The 17,273-nt window shown below is 45.0% G+C and overlaps 7 protein-coding genes across 7 annotated transcripts; 3 read left to right on the forward strand and 4 right to left on the reverse strand.

Moving 5' to 3' along the window:
- Window positions 1–858, reverse strand: DFL_008006 (uncharacterized protein; the record flags this gene model as incomplete). The annotated part of the gene is made up of 1 exon (XM_067637676.1): window positions 1–858. One exon carries the CDS (start codon window positions 856–858, stop codon window positions 1–3), a length of 858 nt encoding a protein of 285 aa, XP_067489168.1.
- A 698-nt stretch (window positions 859–1,556) lies between these two features.
- DFL_008007 (uncharacterized protein) lies at window positions 1,557–2,322 on the reverse strand (the record flags this gene model as incomplete). The annotated part of the gene is made up of 2 exons (XM_067637677.1): window positions 1,557–1,879; window positions 1,932–2,322. The coding sequence occupies 2 exons, from the start codon at window positions 2,320–2,322 to the stop codon at window positions 1,557–1,559; spliced, it is 714 nt and encodes a 237-aa protein (XP_067489169.1).
- Window positions 2,323–2,488: 166 nt separating this feature from the next.
- DFL_008008 (uncharacterized protein) lies at window positions 2,489–2,915 on the forward strand (the record flags this gene model as incomplete). The annotated part of the gene is made up of 2 exons (XM_067637678.1): window positions 2,489–2,526; window positions 2,594–2,915. 2 exons carry the CDS (start codon window positions 2,489–2,491, stop codon window positions 2,913–2,915), a joined length of 360 nt encoding a protein of 119 aa, XP_067489170.1.
- Window positions 2,916–8,717: 5,802 nt separating this feature from the next.
- DFL_008009 (uncharacterized protein) lies at window positions 8,718–9,236 on the reverse strand (the record flags this gene model as incomplete). Its single annotated transcript, XM_067637679.1, has 2 exons — window positions 8,718–8,964; window positions 9,142–9,236. 2 exons carry the CDS (start codon window positions 9,234–9,236, stop codon window positions 8,718–8,720), a joined length of 342 nt encoding a protein of 113 aa, XP_067489171.1.
- A 3,450-nt stretch (window positions 9,237–12,686) lies between these two features.
- Window positions 12,687–13,034, forward strand: DFL_008010 (uncharacterized protein; the record flags this gene model as incomplete). Its single annotated transcript, XM_067637681.1, has 1 exon — window positions 12,687–13,034. One exon carries the CDS (start codon window positions 12,687–12,689, stop codon window positions 13,032–13,034), a length of 348 nt encoding a protein of 115 aa, XP_067489172.1.
- Window positions 13,035–13,535: 501 nt separating this feature from the next.
- On the reverse strand, window positions 13,536–14,198 carry DFL_008011 (uncharacterized protein; the record flags this gene model as incomplete). The annotated part of the gene is made up of 2 exons (XM_067637682.1): window positions 13,536–14,001; window positions 14,074–14,198. The coding sequence occupies 2 exons, from the start codon at window positions 14,196–14,198 to the stop codon at window positions 13,536–13,538; spliced, it is 591 nt and encodes a 196-aa protein (XP_067489173.1).
- A 1,386-nt stretch (window positions 14,199–15,584) lies between these two features.
- Window positions 15,585–16,637, forward strand: DFL_008012 (uncharacterized protein; the record flags this gene model as incomplete). Its single annotated transcript, XM_067637683.1, has 1 exon — window positions 15,585–16,637. The coding sequence occupies one exon, from the start codon at window positions 15,585–15,587 to the stop codon at window positions 16,635–16,637; it is 1,053 nt and encodes a 350-aa protein (XP_067489174.1).
- Window positions 16,638–17,273: the final 636 nt, after the last annotated feature.

Raw genomic sequence — 17,273 nt, forward strand, 5'->3', positions numbered from 1 at the left:
TCAGTTGTTGAAGAAGTTCTTGTATCCGTAGCGGTAGAGGTTGGTCTCGTGGCCGGAACTGCAAGGTCCGGGTTTGCGTCTTCCCCTGAAAACCAGCCTCTCGCCGACCATCCCTTTGAAATAGCCGTTGACTTCGAATCGGTCGTTGGTGGTGATCGCTCCGTCGTCGTTGTCTTTCTTCAATCTAAAATCGGTTTCCTGTCCCCGCCACTGAAATCTGAGATGCTTCCCCGGCTGTATATCGGACACTTCCGTATCCAAACGAAGGTATCCTGTGTAGATGCCGATGTCGAACATACCCCAGCACACCTGCTGATCGACGAGCAAGCGAATCTGATCGGGTGCGTTTCCCGTCCGGTTTCCCTCGATATCCGAGCACGCGACGTCGTACACACCGTTCAGCTGCAGTTTCCATTTTTTGAGAAAGTCATCCGTCTGCGGCTCGGTTTCCGCGCCGTTCTCGTTTTGCTCTTGAGATTCTTTGCCGGGCGGGGTCTCAGGTGTATCGGCTGAGGTTGCCACGCTTTTGGCTGCGCCGAGATGCTCATCCGGCATCAGGCCGCTACCGTAATCGTTCCACCTGTCCACCAATTCCTGCAGATGTTCCGGGCAAACTCGAGGGCCGTAAGGGTTTCCGGAGAATTCGCACTTCCCGTGCATGACGTCGAAATACCCTTGAATGGTCCCCGGGTCCTCGAAGCGTACCTCTCCTACGCAGAGCGGTCCCATGAATAGGACATCTGGCGCGCCCGCCGACGTGCCTCGCCATTCGAAAGGGACGTTCGAGGACTTTGCCTTCGGACCCGGGTCGAGCAGGAGAACGCCCTTGTATGAACCGATGCTGAAGGAACCCCACATGCGATCGTCATCCGACACCCGCAAATCGCTGATTCATTTGTTCTGATCCGGGTTGTCTGTTGGCTTCGAATAATACCGCCGGGACATGGTTGGTTAGCGCTGGGTGTGAGTCGGTTGGTAGCTGAACGCTCTGAAATTCATCCCGATGAAGCTCGATATTCGATCATCTGAAGATTCTTGACGGTCACCGATAGCCGTTCGGATATGCCGAGAAGCCGGCAGGTTGGGTGTGTGTTTTAAACTACAAAAACAACACGATTCCCTTTCGATAGTTGTTCTGTGTCCATTTCCGGGGACGGATCTATGGCGGGCGGCAGGGCGGGGTCTCCAAGTCCGCCGATCCTTCGGTTGCTGACTGTGTAGCGGTTAAGGGTTTTATTTCACTATCCGGACGTCCGGACTCAACCACAAGGTTTCCCTCAAGGTCTATCATGCGAGAGGTTCTGCCGGTTATTACTTTATATCCTCTGTCACTGAGCTGCGAGGCCGGCAGTGGTCTTTGAACCACTTTGGTACCCGTAACGCTTTGGTCGAAAGATTGGAGATGGCTCGAGCCTTCCCTTGACTGTATGCATTAGTGCTTTGTCTGGAAGTGACTGTGATGTCTATTAGTTTGTGTGGTGGTTTGTAGTTGGTCTTATCTGTTGTGGCTCTTGGGTTTGATATCCATGACATCGAATTGGGTTCCTGGTAATTGTTTATTGTGCTGTGTTGACCCTTAAATTTCCATCGAAGAAGTCGTCATGGTTGTACACAGAGCATACCACTCGGTGTGTTGGCTTGATGATCGGTTTCGGCTGTGTCATTTTACTCGGTGATCTGTTGATGGATGATACTATTGTTGTCGCATTTTCTCTTCCATAGCCCCTCTGCTGTCTTATGTAGCGGGCAGCTAAACTGTCGATGACTGTTCTCGGTGCAGTAGTAACATTTGTCGTCGCCGTTGGGATTTGATCGGGTGTCCCGTTCGGTTGGTATCCTTGACTCGGATCTTCCTCCACAGTGTATGCCTCTGCCACCTCTGTTTGATTTGTGTCTATGATATTTTGATCGGGTACGGCCTGATCCCCTACCCCTGGTGCTTTGGGTTGGCCCGTAACCGGTCAAGGTCGTATCGGCCGGTGTGTTGAGGGGGCTATCATCAGAGTGTGATCCGGCATCGACTTGGAGCAGTTGATCGATGATATCTTCGGTGAAGCGCTCGGATTGTTTGGTCAGCTGTATCCGTGTGGCTTTCGCGGTTGTGTAATAGTGCCCTTGTGCTCCATGGAGCAGCTTAGCTCTGAAGATATCGCTGATGGCGTATGGTGTGCCAACTAGCTGCTCTCGTATAGATCTTAATCGACAGAACCACTGTTGGGTACTTTCGTCTTTTCCTATTCTCAGGCTTGCGAAGTGAAAGTACAAGTTGCTAGCTGCGCCGTGGTTGGCTTTCGGGCTGAAGAGTTTCGTATTGCCTCCCATACAGCCGGTGCTGTGCTGTGGCCAGGGCTTGTTGGATGGTACCGCTTAGGCTGTTGGTCAGAAGTATAGGTGCCTCTCCTGCTCGTTTTGCCCATTCCCTAACCACTCCTCGCACGATGTTGCCTTGACGGTCGACGGTATACGGTTCGGGGTACCGAACCCTCCGATGGGCGTACTGACGCCTGGTCCGGCCGTGTCTTCGAGGTATGCGATCTCGAAGATTACTCATGTTTCAGCGAAGAGAACTGTGAAGCTAATCAGGAAACAATAGTACCGGCCATTCCGCATCGTGTCAAACCTTCGGCTTAATACAGGATGAGAATACATTTACTAGGTTTACGTGCCGCGCTACCACGATGCCATCCGTCACGGTGACTGAAGGCTCGTGGGGAACGTATCAGCTGACGAGCATTCCTACACCGATCGATGATCTTTATTTTATCGCGAGAGCCACCTATACGGCTACGGATAGTTCAAGTACTTTGGGACCAACATCAACATCTGTCTCCTCGGCCTCCCATACGCTCATGGGGACCCAAAACCTCTATCTTTCGATTGGGGCACTTCTATGTTTTCTGTTTGGCAATATTTAAAGGAATATCAGCAACACAATAAAATACTAGCCTCAAATCCAGGCGCTCGAGACAGAGAGAAGATACCACTCTCATGAGCTTTGTTATCCTGTTGCGAAGGAGCCATGGCTCCCTATTTGCATCAAGATTCTTTGCATTAGTCTAATCTACTCCAATTACTCTCCAGGCGATATGACCTCTACGATCTTAATATTCTTTCGTGCCCATCGTTAGTACTACTTACATGAGGCTCGCTAGTCAAATTTCTTACAATTAGGTAGACCCGGACAGAGATCTGAATGTTGAAATGCGGTAGCCCGCGATAAAATGATGATGAGTTAAGAGAGAGGAAGACGAGACAACATTGTGATCCGCTCTGATAGCCAGCAGCCGATTCTTATCGCTATTCATTTTGATACGAAAAAATATCAGATGGGTGGATTGAGAGCTGCAGAGCTTATTTCTGGGCTCCTGTAAATGGGCAGAAGCCATACACACGTTGAATGATATGTACAGTATTTGCAAAAAAAAATAAAAATAGAGTTACGGTAAAAGATATATAATAGCATTTAGGAATCGTACGGGCATGGAATTAGTGAAAACTTCAGGTTCAGCAAATTACTTAATGAGTTCCACAGACACAATGTGCATATATTTGCAGCCGTTTCATCTAAGAGCTCAAGATTCCTTCTAGCTAGAGCGCCTAGTAGTATCTTTCTATCAACTAGAATTTTACGAGATTCCGTTTTTGTATTCCATCTGAAGGTTTTCACACGTGGATACGAGTCGATGTATGTAGTAGCCAGTCAACGAGCCAGGAAAGTCCCATGTCAATGATTCCAAGTAGCGGTGTGGCATAGAAAAAACTTCAAATCCGACAGGGATTATTACAAATACTTTTGAGTTTCAATTTCACGTAATTGGTAACACTCCTACCAGTGTTAAAACCACCATCTCCATAGCCGCGTTGCTACTAGGAATTAAGAAAACGATCGATTTGGCCCCGATATTAGACTTTAAACAAAGTACTATCTACTATAATATTTGTCCATAGATATGGTACATGCGCATGTTCCCGGGAGAAATATCAGTAAGTCTTTTCTCCTGTTAAAACCTTCACTACCCTTTCCGCTGCTGCCTTCTTTCTTTTCTCTTCCGCTTCAAGGCGGATAGCCTGCTTCATGCCTTCTAGTTCGAAAGCAACGATGAATCTACATACCATTGCTGACAAAATAAATCTCAAAGCAATAAACACACCATCATCCAACCTAACGAACAAGGCATTCGATAAGATAACCGTTCCCATAATATACTGCGCCAAAACCATGCAATCTGCCAGCCATCCCAGAATGATACTTGGTAAAACCACTCCTTTCTTTAACGTTTTATCCTTCAGATTGTATTGTGTTGGGATTGCGGCATAAGACAGTGTCATCTCTCTCCTCCACAGAGCTCGTATTGATTCACGAAACCCTTTGGTCTCCCTTTTAAATAAAGTTTGTTTCTCCTCATCTTCTGAAACTTCCATTGAGGGCTCCGATGAGAGCTCTGTTGAAGGCCCCGTTGAAGGCTGCAGCCATTTCCAATATCTTAAACCCCAACAATATCTTATTCTTGAATTCCAATAATCTCTCAACCACCAGTAATATGTTAGACCCCAATTTAGTGCTACAATAATAAGTATATAGCTTACTAAACTGAACATACTATATGTTAATGGTAGGTCCGGGGTTAAACGACAGTTCCAGGCTAAAGCCGTCTGTGTTCCAATTTCGTAGGCGTTAAGAATTGTGTTTACCACAGATCCACAACTGAACAAGTATTGGAGGGAGATTAGGAAAAATTTTAACTTCCTGTCCATCATGGCCGGAAAGAAGCGGTCTTGAAGATCCGAGTGTGTTTGCTCATCCGAGTGCGCTTGTTCATTCTGGAACTTTTGCATCGTGCGGCGAACGTTGAGGAGCAGGAACGGTTTGCTAAACCCAAACCCTGCAGTCCCTACAGCGCATAATAGGGCTAATATCGGCCGTTCGGTCGATAGTAAGGCGACATCTTTGATAGAGGGACCGACAAAGGTGAGTACCGTGGGAATGAAACCTAAGAAAACCCCAGTGCTGGCGATTGAAGCTTTCCTCTCTTCGCTTATATTCTCCAAGATACAGTTTACGAGATCGAAACAAACGCTGTTGTTGCTTGCGAACGCGGAACCGTATTTCTCGTAACATGGGTCGTAAGCCGGGCGAAAGAAATATCTGAATTTTGGGTAAAATTTCTTATCTGGAGTTATAGCAGAGACAGAGATTGTGAAGAAAAATGTTACTAATAGAAGTATTGAAGGAGGGAAGACAAATTTGCGCTGAGTGATAGACATTTCGTCCGTGGTGATTCGAGTGGACCGATCCCAGAAGCAAAAGAAATTTGTGGGATAATGATGAGATGATTCGTAGCTACGTAGGGGGTTACGGACATCCGGATTATAAGCCCTTTATGCCATAAGAGCATCAGTTAAAAGATCATTCCAGTAGGGCCCATTTCAATGCTGCCCAGTCCCAAATCCTCGCGGCTTCGCTTTGCATAACCCGTCCACTTTCCATAACACATCTTGCATGCATCGTGGTGGATCCATGCATATGAATGTATCTAAATTTAACAAACACATGATGTAACGTAATCCACCCACCTGCGAGATGTACCCCAACGCGAGATGCTATTTTTCACCGAAAATTCAAAATTTAATGCCTCCGGGACCTCGAAAACGTGAAAATGGTGGTGAAAACTATTTTAATTAACTAATTTTACATTATTATTAAAAAAAATTAATAAATTATTTGTGAAATCGACGGTTTTCGTCGAAAAAAGTAAAAAAATGCAACAACACAACGCAATTCGTCCCGGCACCCCCATAACCCCCCCCGGGTGCTACTGATCCTTCAGGGTCCAGGTCCAAAACTGCTGGGCATAATCAAGCTGCCTGTTATCGGCGCTACGGGTTCGTAAAGATATCCCCAGAGATTGAGCAGCTATCCGCTTTTCAGCTGCCTCGACAGCTGCCTCAATTTCAGCATCCGCTAACACTTTCGCTTTTGATAAATGAGTTTTACTTTCCTCCTTCTTATTCTGTTTCGTTCTTAATACCTCAGTTAACTTTTTATTAGTTACTTCGAGAACCTTACGCCTGGGGAAGGATTCGGCTGCAACTTTAATAATTTTGTTATATTGCTGTTGTAGCGGAGAACTAAGATGCAGCGCAGTTAATGCATCCACTGCATCGATGTATGTCTGCAGCGTGCGTGAGTATTGGGGCGTTGGAAACGGCTGGACACCAGACTCTTGCAGCAGCTGTAATTCATGCTCTGGGATGATTTCACGCAGCGATTCGATGTGGTCCCCCTTTTGAAATTCAGGCAGTTTCTCCAAAACTCGTAAAGCGTCGAAGGGAACGAGTCCAGCTCCCTTCCAACCGCCAATAATATGGCATTTCGTGAACGCTTTAGTACGCGCAATGCCAATAAGCTTCTTAAATTCAGGTTTCCCAATCGCCACATCTTTAAAACGTGAATATTCGTTCACCTCTCTCTTATAAGCGGTGGCGTAATGGCTGAAGAGTCCGACGTCAAGAGGTTGAAGATAGTGCGTAGAATGCGGCGGAAGATAGAGGAGTATAATTTTGTTTTTGAGACAGAAGTCGATAAAGTCTGTAGTAACGTGGGATCCGTGACTGTCGAGGATTAGCAGTCGTTTTGAGCCTCCGGCGATTCGAGCGGTAGTAGGTTGAAAGCAATTTTCCAACTAAGCTAAAGAAAGATGTTCGTTTGTTATGCCTTTGTTACTAGTGCCCCAGAGTTACCCTTCTTTCTTCTCATAATTGCGGTGTTAATCGAGAATGTGAACCTTGCCTGAATAAATAATGAGCGGAGAATAATATTCTCCCGTCGCTGATATATACTCGACCATGGTCACACTCTCTCGAGTAGCGTTATGAGCACAGAATCGCTGCTTTCTGCAGGATGTGGGCACTATAATGGTTTCAGGCTTTCCAAACCTAATTATGAACCCTTTTTCGTCTATATTCCATATGTTTTCGTTCAAAATCTTATGAGTTTTCACGATTTTGTTATAAAGACAGAACCAATGCAGCATCGATTCGACATCATTCGCCTTCCCACGTTTCGACTCCAATAAGCGACTGCGGACTGTCGTCAATTGAGGATGACGTGCTAGAAATTTATAACACCAATTTATGCCCACTGGCCTGCCTGCCATTTTCCCTGCCATAGCTCGAAGGATGTTGTAGTTGGAGGGGAACCCGGACTTCCATAAGTTCTCCATATGTTTCGCTAAAACTGTTTCTTCGGCTTGGGTAAGTAGTTGTTTATGCTGAAATTGGCGGTTCCCCCAGGCGGTTCGGCCGGCAAATCGGTGTCCTAGTGTCGATACCGGCACGCTATAACTCTCTGCTGTATGCTTTAGGGATGATACTTTTTCCGCTTTTAACGCTTTTAATGCTAGACGAATTCTCTCTTCTTTCTCCGGATCGATGTTACGACGTCGAATCGGTGGTATTTTCGATAAATTTAAAGAACCCACTCTTAGGCTTTGAGCAAAAATTAATGAATTTCGATGGTAAATACAGAGAAGAACGAATCTACAGAAAGAAGATAGAAATTTCGGAGGGGATAAGGGGTTGACGAAGAGAACCACTCAATCCCAACACGGTTAGCATCTCGCGTTGGGGTACATCTCGCAGGTGGGTGGATTACGTTACCAAGAGCATTTTACGATTTGTGTGTAACCTAATGATAAAATATTTGAGTTTATCATGATAAGGTGATATATTATACGCGCGAGATTCGTGCGATTGATTATCGATTACGTAAAATGCGTAAACCCTTTCCTGTCACGAAGTCCGACCCCTCATTTTCTAAGGCGAGGCCGTTGGATTTTACCGTGTTGCTCTTCCCCCCAACGCACTAGCTTGGTAGCAGCTGAAAATCGAATCATCTTTAGTGTCTGTAACAACAATGGATGGTGCCGGATAACGAATTATATCAAAATCTGTGTACATGTACTGACCATCTATTAAACCGCAACGAGGGCACCTGAATTCAAGTATGATTTAAACGACTCAGTCTCTTTGCTTATAACCTGGACGAGGCTCTGCTTATCAGGTAGAACGCGAACGGGATCAGTCAATTTATATTAATGCGGTAAAATCGCCAAGAGACGGGATGGATAGCAATCTACTGGCCATCCTGGTCAGGACTAACCGATGATCCCTACCTTGAAAACCGAGCTTGCAGTGCATTCTATTATTGGCCGATATATCTTGTTAAATGGCCACGGCATTGCGCGAGCCAATAGATATGGCAATTTGGCACCCAAATTGGGCTGTAGCCCCATGGGTTCCCCGGTTGGACATGCAGGCTTTTCGGCTGATGATATCCGATTATAGACACCATCTGATTGGTGGTCAAGGACTAACAGGGATTTTGGACGTAGGGCAGGCGGGAAGAATTCTTGGCTCTAGATATTGGCAATGTGCATAATAGGCATATAACACTGACGAATTCACCCTCTACTGGCTATGGAAGAAGGTCTACGGAATATAGGACGCTATTATTCGCTTTACTGTCGCAAAATCATACGTAGACTATGTGAGATCAAAGACATGGCTTCCGAAACCAAGAGACTAACCCTATGTTGAACTAATAGCCGAGCTATAACTGTGGGAGAACATTGCATCCCTTCTTAACAATAACTGATTCTGGTTAAACATAAGTTATTACCTAGTATGAGAAATCCAATGTCCTTCAGTTCAATTACCTATTTATTACTGTAGTTAGATGGTTCATATGGCTTGTATGGCTTGTATGGCTCATATGGCTTGCGCTCATGCTCATGCTTTTCCCTGTGCTTTCCCTTATGCTCATCTTTGTATTCTTCGTGATGCTTCGGTTTGTACTCCGGCTTGTAGTAGGACGGTGGAGAGTAGTAACCGTAGTCTGGCTCAGCGAGTGGTCCCGGCTCTGCAAGAGCCTCTGGAGCAGCCTCTGGAGCAGCAGCAGGAACGCTAGCCACGTTTGAGATGAGGCTCAAATTGCAAAAAGGCCGCGATGATAAGCAGTTTTGGAAGCATCTTAAAAGATTGGCTGTTATCTGTAGTGCCAATTTGATTCAAGTTGTTGTAGTTTTAGAAAGCGAGTGTGTAAAGAATATGCTCGTCTGTGTGACCGTTCAAAGCGTTTACCGAATCGGTGACCAGATACTGACACTGATGACAATGAAAGTATGAGGGAAATTAGGGCGGGGAATCGATCTCAATTTATGCTTCGACCGTTCCATCGTAAAATTGAAATGTGCTGAGAAGGCTAGCTACACATTTGTCTTGGCTTCAGCTCTCATTCATGTCAATGGAATCTATAGATCGCGATATTGCGAAAATATTATTTGATTCCTGATTTAAGCTGGGAGCCCGTATACTGAAGCAGAGGTAGATGATGCGATGACATTTTCAGCGATCACGTAAGCTCGGATCGGCTGGGAGCATTTAGTCTCTTCGAAAAGACATAGCTCGAGGCATCCCGTGGAACATCAATTTGCAATGCACGAGCTCAACGTTGCAACATTAACGGGCTCTGGATGCAAGGATTCGCCGTAGCCAACACTACTCAAGTTACACATAACGGCCGCCACCGAGTCCCGACATGTTAAGATACTACTGTTGTACAAACTAACTGCTCGGGACTCTCTAGATTAACCTGCTCACATTATAATAAGGAAAGGTCCGCCAGCCTTCCATCTACTAAAAAGTAGGAAACCGGAGACAGCCGCTCAACACTTCCCTTAAACCAATTTTCGATTGAAATGGATTATGAAACATAAACGTTAAACGCTAAGGGTTCCCATTTGATTACCACAAAAGCAAAGGTGCAATCACAATGAGTCACAGATTTGCTCCTCACCCTTTGAAGCTAGTTTTCAGCTCTGGCAAAAGCCCTGTAGTTATCTGTAGGTGTAGCTCGAAGTTTTGGAGGTATCCATTTGGCGTTGTGCGACAGTTTTCTCCGCGAACCCGTCCAGCTAACCCAATTGAGCTCATTACCGCATTTGGAGCCGGTTTAGAAAGAACTCTTCAGGACTAACCTCTTAGTCATCTCGAGGACCCCTGCTGGCGTGCGAATTCCACCTGTAACCTGCCAAGAAGGTGCTTACACCCTATTCTGCGACTATTCTAAACATCGAATCACTCCTACTGGAAACCTGTTTCATGAACACTTATCCAGCTAGCCAGGTCTGAGGATCAGCTAGAGTTTCATGTGGATGATTGATATATACTCAATTTTAGTGAAGCGACCGATGGAAACTAAATTAAAATTGTTCATTATTCTATCATCAAGGAGATCATATTTCCAAATCCTATAGTTATTATGCTAAGTCGGATCTCTCCAACCAATAGAACTTGGGTAAGTCCCAGCAGCCTAAAAATTAGTCGCTCACGACTGAGAAGTTCGACCGATATAGCCTACGTACCTCCACAATGAAGATCGCTTATTCTCAAAAATGAATCGAAAGTCTATGAGCTGGCGGTCGATACCACATCACGGGATATAAGCTCTGTTCCAGACTCTGCTAATATTGGGACTATACAAAATCAGTCACCAAGTCTGTTACCAAAGACTACAGTAATTTTAGGTGCTAACATATATGGATTACACCGGGTTGCTCCAGTCCGTGTAACCAAATTCAATTTTTTTTACATGCAACTTCCTTAGAGCAGTAGAGAGCCAAACAGGCATGCAATTTGTTTAGGATATATACAATTCGTCTGGCCTGAATACTACCTTTAACTATCAAACCGCGAACTAAGGGCTATAGAATAAATGCAGATCAGAACTTATAAGCATCAATACTCGACTCCCCGTACTTCTTACATATTGTGTAAGGGCCACGAAGAGAACTGACGCACTAGTTAAATGGGTAAAGATCGGTGGGAGAACTCAATCCCGCTCATTCGAAAGGTTTGCACTCGAATGGGGACGTTGATTGTGCAGAAGTTTCGACTCTCCCAGAAATCCAAGGCCAACTCTATTGTATCATTAATTTTGAAGGGAGCCTCTGGCCTCCAACGCGTTAGATCTGTTGCATAATTCACCGTAATGCGTTGTTGCCAACAATAAAAATGTATAACATCGGCACTGGGCAATATAATCGTAATAAGCTCGAACTGTTCTATTTGTAGGAGGTACTAAATGCAATGAAGATGGTAAAGTCCAATTCACATCATGCATAAGGGTCGCTAGCCTCTACTCGTTTAACCAGCAGGTATCAGATCTAACTGTAAGACTGGTCAAAATCCTTGACTAACTATAGCGTGTTATAAACGTCGGGCCAATAATTATAAGGTCGCAATTTCCAAATTCCCAACAATTACTTCATAGCCGTCGAACCCCAACTATTGAGTGAGCATCATAATATTTTAAGCTTACACACTACTTAATAAGCGTCTGGTATATTTGCGGAACATAAAAAGCTGATGTCAAGTATTCTTGTCACGGAATCACTTATCTGAGCACATATCAAACTTCGACAGGTGTCGCCGAATAGGTTGTCTTAGGATCTTGTGATACTGAGCCATCAGGCTGATGGTAGATACGGTACTATCCGCAGAATGCCTGGATAACACATCTGTTCATGGGCTCTTACTACCTTCGAGTCCCAACGCGAGCCAACACGTGTACACCGATGGTATTGGGTTATTCTATCGAGGAGTTGATGTTTTGTCATGTCGGAAGAAGACAATGGTCTGAATGCGAGATATTCCTTTCTTCGATTTACCTGCATGCTCTTGAGCCCCTCGTTGGCTTCATTTAAGCTTTTGCGAATGTTCTTGTTGAGCCTTTTTCGCTATATTTGCAATTGAGCTAGCTCACGAGAGAGTAATTTGGGAGTTTCTGTGCGAATGAGATAGGGATGCTGTGTTGTTGGGATGGATAAACAATTGTTATCAATTGCATGGTAGGGAGATTTGGGATCAACGGATTAGTATAAGGAGATATCATGGATGATATTGTGGTCGAATATTTTTATTCTCTCCCCTTCACCGGCTCTAGAAGACATCGTTCTCTCAAATTCTCTGGTTTATTTTCAATATTTTCTTATTGCAAATCCCAAATTCATTTCAAACGAATGTTCTGATTCCATTCTAACATCATAACATCATTAGTGTTGTACGATATACGTGATATCACTTATTGAAATAGCAATATCCATCTTCAGAAACCAAGGATAGATGGGAACCGCTGCCATTTACATGATACAAAAAAAGGGCCATGGAGCAGGTTTAATAGATATTTAGAAATGATGGTCTTCGAGACTCAGCTTAAGATATTACAGCGTCTGTTAAGAGGAAATATGTGAGATGCCTCTCAATTCTCTACATGACTTGAGCATGCTCACGCGACAATTAGGTAGCCCTGAAGAAGGGAGTAGCAGCTCCTATTCAGCACGCACCTCAATATCGTTTTTTCAATTATAAATTAAATTCCGGATTTGTAGATATTTCCATAATGGCAAACTGCAAGAAGAGCTTCTTTATATAACAATCTCTCCCAGAAAACCCCCTGTCACGAATTAACTAATTTACTATAGTAAAACTAAGAAAGTATTTTGATCACTAGGAACCATGATTTCGCTCTCCCTTCGCTAATCTTAAGGACCTTTCGAACGGGTAGCCTCTTAACATGAGAGTGCTTAGCAAACCCAAAGAACTAGACAATAGCCGGGAGGGCGGAAATGACAGGCAACGGCAATATTTCTAGCACCGCTTCTAGTAAGGGTTGGACTACGAATGCCGGGGTCTCTGGCGCTTTGGTGGGTGAAGTTACCAATGTTGTAGGGGTAGGGATGGTTGTTGAAGCCACAGATGAATGCGGAGTTGATGTTGTCGGAGTGTTTCTCGAATATATAGTCGATAACACCAGTGATGTTGGTGCCTTTGATGCTTCTATTGAAGTTACCATCGGTGAAACTACTGGCATCGAAGATGTGGGCGCCTCCGTTGAGGCTACCATCGACGCTGTCGGCTCCGCTGCTAGAGATGTTTCTTCCAGTGCTGCCGGTTTTGGATTCATGAGCGCGTAGAATGGCGATAGATCACTCATCGGCTTCTCTAGCCAGGGTACATGTTTCCCGTTAGATATGATAGAGGTAATAGTTAGAGTGATGTTGACATTGCTCTGTGATACCACGCTGCCGACGAGCGGGCTACCACTCCACTCATCAGAGAGATGTGTGTATACTTTGACTTTGTTATCACCTGGGTAGAGCACGAGATCCTTAATAACCGAAAAACCAAGCGCCAATCCAGCGACTGTTATATTAGATGTCAACTCGCCCTACGCAAAAAAAAAAAAAAGTCAGCTGGAGTACTCGGTGAGATAGGGCGATTGGAAAGGTTGACTGACGACTTGCATTATGAAAGAACTTGGATTCGGGATAATGCCATCGCCCACCATATTGGTACCATCTTTCAGGGGGGTAGTGAGCACAGTTGCATTTGTAAGGGTTATTCCTTTGAGGAGATTAAAGCCTATGCACAATACTGAGTTCTAGGCGCTATATCATGTAATATCTATGAGAATACTAGTAATACTCACCCTTAAGCTGCACAATCTTCCGGAAATTTACGGGAAATTTAAGCGGCCCAATGCCAATATTCGGTGCTGGATTGGCTCTAAGGCCCAAGTTGATAACCTCATTTTTCAATACCTGATTGGAAAATTCCCGGAATATATCCTGATTTAAGATTGCCGTCTCTGATCCGGTAACATTGATAGTGAATATATCCTTGACTGGGAGCTCTCCGACCGTTAAAGTCGCGAATGTGGGCGCCGAAGGTAGATTCTTAGAATCATCTGCTGATGGAAGATACATTTCGAATGTCTGAGGGGAGAGACGCGCCCCGCCCACAGGTACTTGGGCTTTAACCGTGGAGTTCATCGACACTGTGATTTCGCTCACTTTCGGATTTGTAATGGCGATTCCGTCGACTTGGACTGTGGCGCCATCGACGCTATCCTGGGCTATTGCTGGAACAACGACAAATATTCTGCATCAGAACGCGACTTTCATTAAGATAAATTCGATTGAAAGTGGTGTCTTAATAACATAGATTTCTTACACTACAAGAAGCGTGACCAGCACAACGATGGAACTGAATACGATAAGATATATCCACCATCTTCTAGCAAAGTGGCCCTTAGAGGTTGGGCCGTGGGTTTTTTCGATATCGGGATTAGAGTACATTCTGGGTAACTAGATTCTCCATATTAGTCCGATTAGTTAATCCTCTTAAGGTTTTCAAGGCATCGCAGTAGTTGGACAGATTACTTACTTATTGCCGGCAATAGTTACCTTCAACTAAGCTTCAATTTTCGTTGGAAATGCCAACACCGCCAACAGGAATCAGAATGCGCGCATACAATGGGCAGGAGCCTTTTAAAAAGCTTCGATGTACACGAGAGACGGGGTGTTTTTTTTAGGAACGTTTTGCCCTTATGTTTGATGTTTGATAACCAAATAGATCTAGGGTGACGGTCAACTCCCCATTTTCTCACAATTCGATGGAAGTTTTACTTCGCAATATTCGAAATCGAGGGCAAACTCGTGTTTCTTCCATAGTTGAAACCTGTTCTCTCAGCTGGAACTTCGGGAGCGTGTTTGTACCTCGGATTGCACCCAGCTTGATACAAGGTTGTCAGAGATACGATCACGGGATTGCCGAGTCTACAGCCTCGTCGTATCACCATTGAAACAGCAATTGAAACACGATGCTAGTTAGACGCTAGCTCCGAAATTAGCGTCCCCCGCTGATCGGTTGAGTGTTGCAAAATGTTCCACGCCTGGGCGACTTTTTTTGCGTTGTTTTGGTTTGGTTATGAGACTGGACTTTTCTTGTGCGGGCGAATTCTGCCAACTTAAAAGTGGCGCTGTAACACGGCGGCCCTCCGAACCCTCATGCGTATGCATATGGTACATACACCACCAGACACTGTATTATGTTTCTGCTGCCCAAGCTTTGCTGATCTGCCCCTCTAGGATTTCGATTATTCTTGGCAGGAGAATTCTGACCAGATTAAGACTGTGTCAAAAATCAAGATTTCGTGAATCGGTAAAATTTTTTTGTGGATAGCATATCCATATTGACGTATAAATTCGACCCATTTAAGCCTAAGTCGATTATCTGAGACCTGTCTTGGACTTCTTTTACAGTCAACCGTGTAACCTACAAGGCTTTACGAACAAAGGTCAGCTCACGCTGATGAACAGAATGACCTGATATCACGATGTTTCGCTCGGAAGCAGGCTAATATCAGTTCAGGATAGCAGGGGAGGTCTGAGAAATAGATGCCAGTCTTATATCAGTCATCTTGACTGCTCGACTAAATATAAACACCAGCTCGATTCCGGCACACAGTTCATCTCTTTTCTGACCATCGCTCACGACCAAGTATCCTCGTTCTCTTCTCCAATATTCTATTCTTCCGCACCTCTGGCAGGTTGCACCTTTTCCTTGTAATTTTTTCATCTATACCTCTGGAAGGTTTTCACATCGATATCTTTGTTCTCTATCTATTCGACTTCGCGATCCTTTGAGCTTCCATTATAGCGATTTGAATCGAGATTTACAAAATGAAATTCTCGGCTGCCTTTCTTTCTATTCTGGCTATTTCTACCTCGTCGGCTCTACCTGTCAGAAGCCGCAATGGTGTTGAGCAACGAGATATCCACGCCGGGTCCGACGCACATTCCCATGTTCCCTCAGAAACGAGAGCCCACATCCACATGGAAAAGCGACAATTGACGCCAGATGCAGCAGTTAATTTTTTGAAGCCGATCGGGGTTCCTCAAGGAATGCTCGATCTGATCAAGGTCGGCCCGCCCGAATTGGTGCAAAAGATTATCTCGCAGCCCCCAGATAAACTGCAAGCAACAATTGAGACCTTGAAACAAGGGAAAATCCCGGCTGTCGATGGGATTTCACCAAAAGATTTGATGGTTCAGTTCTTACCAGGTCTCAAGGTCCCGGATTTCATGATCGAGCTGGTTAAGGGTGCGCCGGATGATATAATCGCAAGAATATCCACGCTACCAATCGACAAGTTACAACCCATCATTGACGAAATGAAACAAGGCAAAATCCCTGCTGTTCCGGATGTGGCGCCCAAGGATTTGATCGTTCAGTTTCTCCCAGGTATTGGTGTACCGGAATCCACAGTCAATTTGGTGAAGTCTCTGCCAGATTTGGCCGTAGGAACCATCCTCGGGCTTCAAGGTGACCAACTTAAGAGTGTAATCGGGGAGTTAAAGCAAGGCAAGATTCCAAACATTCCGGGCTTGACCGGTGGTACTCCAACCACGCCAGATGCTCCGGCCGATATGCCGGCCGAATCACCAGCTCCGACTCAGGCCGCTCCATCTGAAGCTCCAGCTCCAACCCAAGCTGCTCCTGTCGCACCAATCGATATGCCAGCTGAAATGCCAGTTCAGGACGCCCCAGCTGACAAGCCAACTTCTACTCCAGTGGCTGAGAGTCCAGCTGCTTCACCAGCTGCTCCCGCTGGGCCAGTGATTACTCTCCCCGCTGGTGCACTCAATGGCGTTCCAGGTGGTACTGCTTATCTGATTGCTATTCCAATTGCGGTTGCCTCCCCACAAGGCGCTGCTAACCAGATAGACGGTTAGTCATCTGGTAGATGAATAATTCTAAGTACCAGGGTGGAAGTGAAGTCACAAAGTGTCAAAAATTGAGATATAATAATATATTGATAAAGTTTTTACATTTTTAGAAAAAGTCATTCTCCGTCTAGACATAATAAAGTGAATGAAAAAGCGTAGCAAGACAAGTTGATTGTTAGGCTTGTGATATTTGTCACCCTTACATATTAGACAAGAGGGGCGACAGGTTAGGAACATATCTGATCTAACGTCGAATGCAGCTCGTCCCGTATCCTCTCCCTAAGTTGGCAATGCAGCAACGCAAATATATATTATGCCTATCTCACACGGTGTCTGATTGGAGTCATACACTCACCATTGTCGAACAGCTCGAGAGCCCGGTCGCATTGATGATCAGTGACCCTAATGCCGCAAAATAGAATCGGAAAGGCGAAGAAGTAGCAGTATCTCGAGAATTTCGCTAATGCTGCCTTGCCTTTCCGGTCTGTGAGATACGATATGATCGAGCGGCATATTTCTTTAAGAAGGGCCAGGAATGTGAATTTGTGTTTAAACGTTTAACCTTCGACTGAACTTTATTCTTCAGTATTCTCATATTACTAGATAAATGTTGACGCATACGGCGGACACATCGGCAATTAC

This window comes from Arthrobotrys flagrans, assembly GCF_004000055.1.
Source record: "Arthrobotrys flagrans strain CBS H-5679 chromosome Unknown unitig_8, whole genome shotgun sequence".
In the NCBI taxonomy this organism is placed as follows: Eukaryota; Fungi; Ascomycota; class Orbiliomycetes; order Orbiliales; family Orbiliaceae; genus Arthrobotrys; species Arthrobotrys flagrans.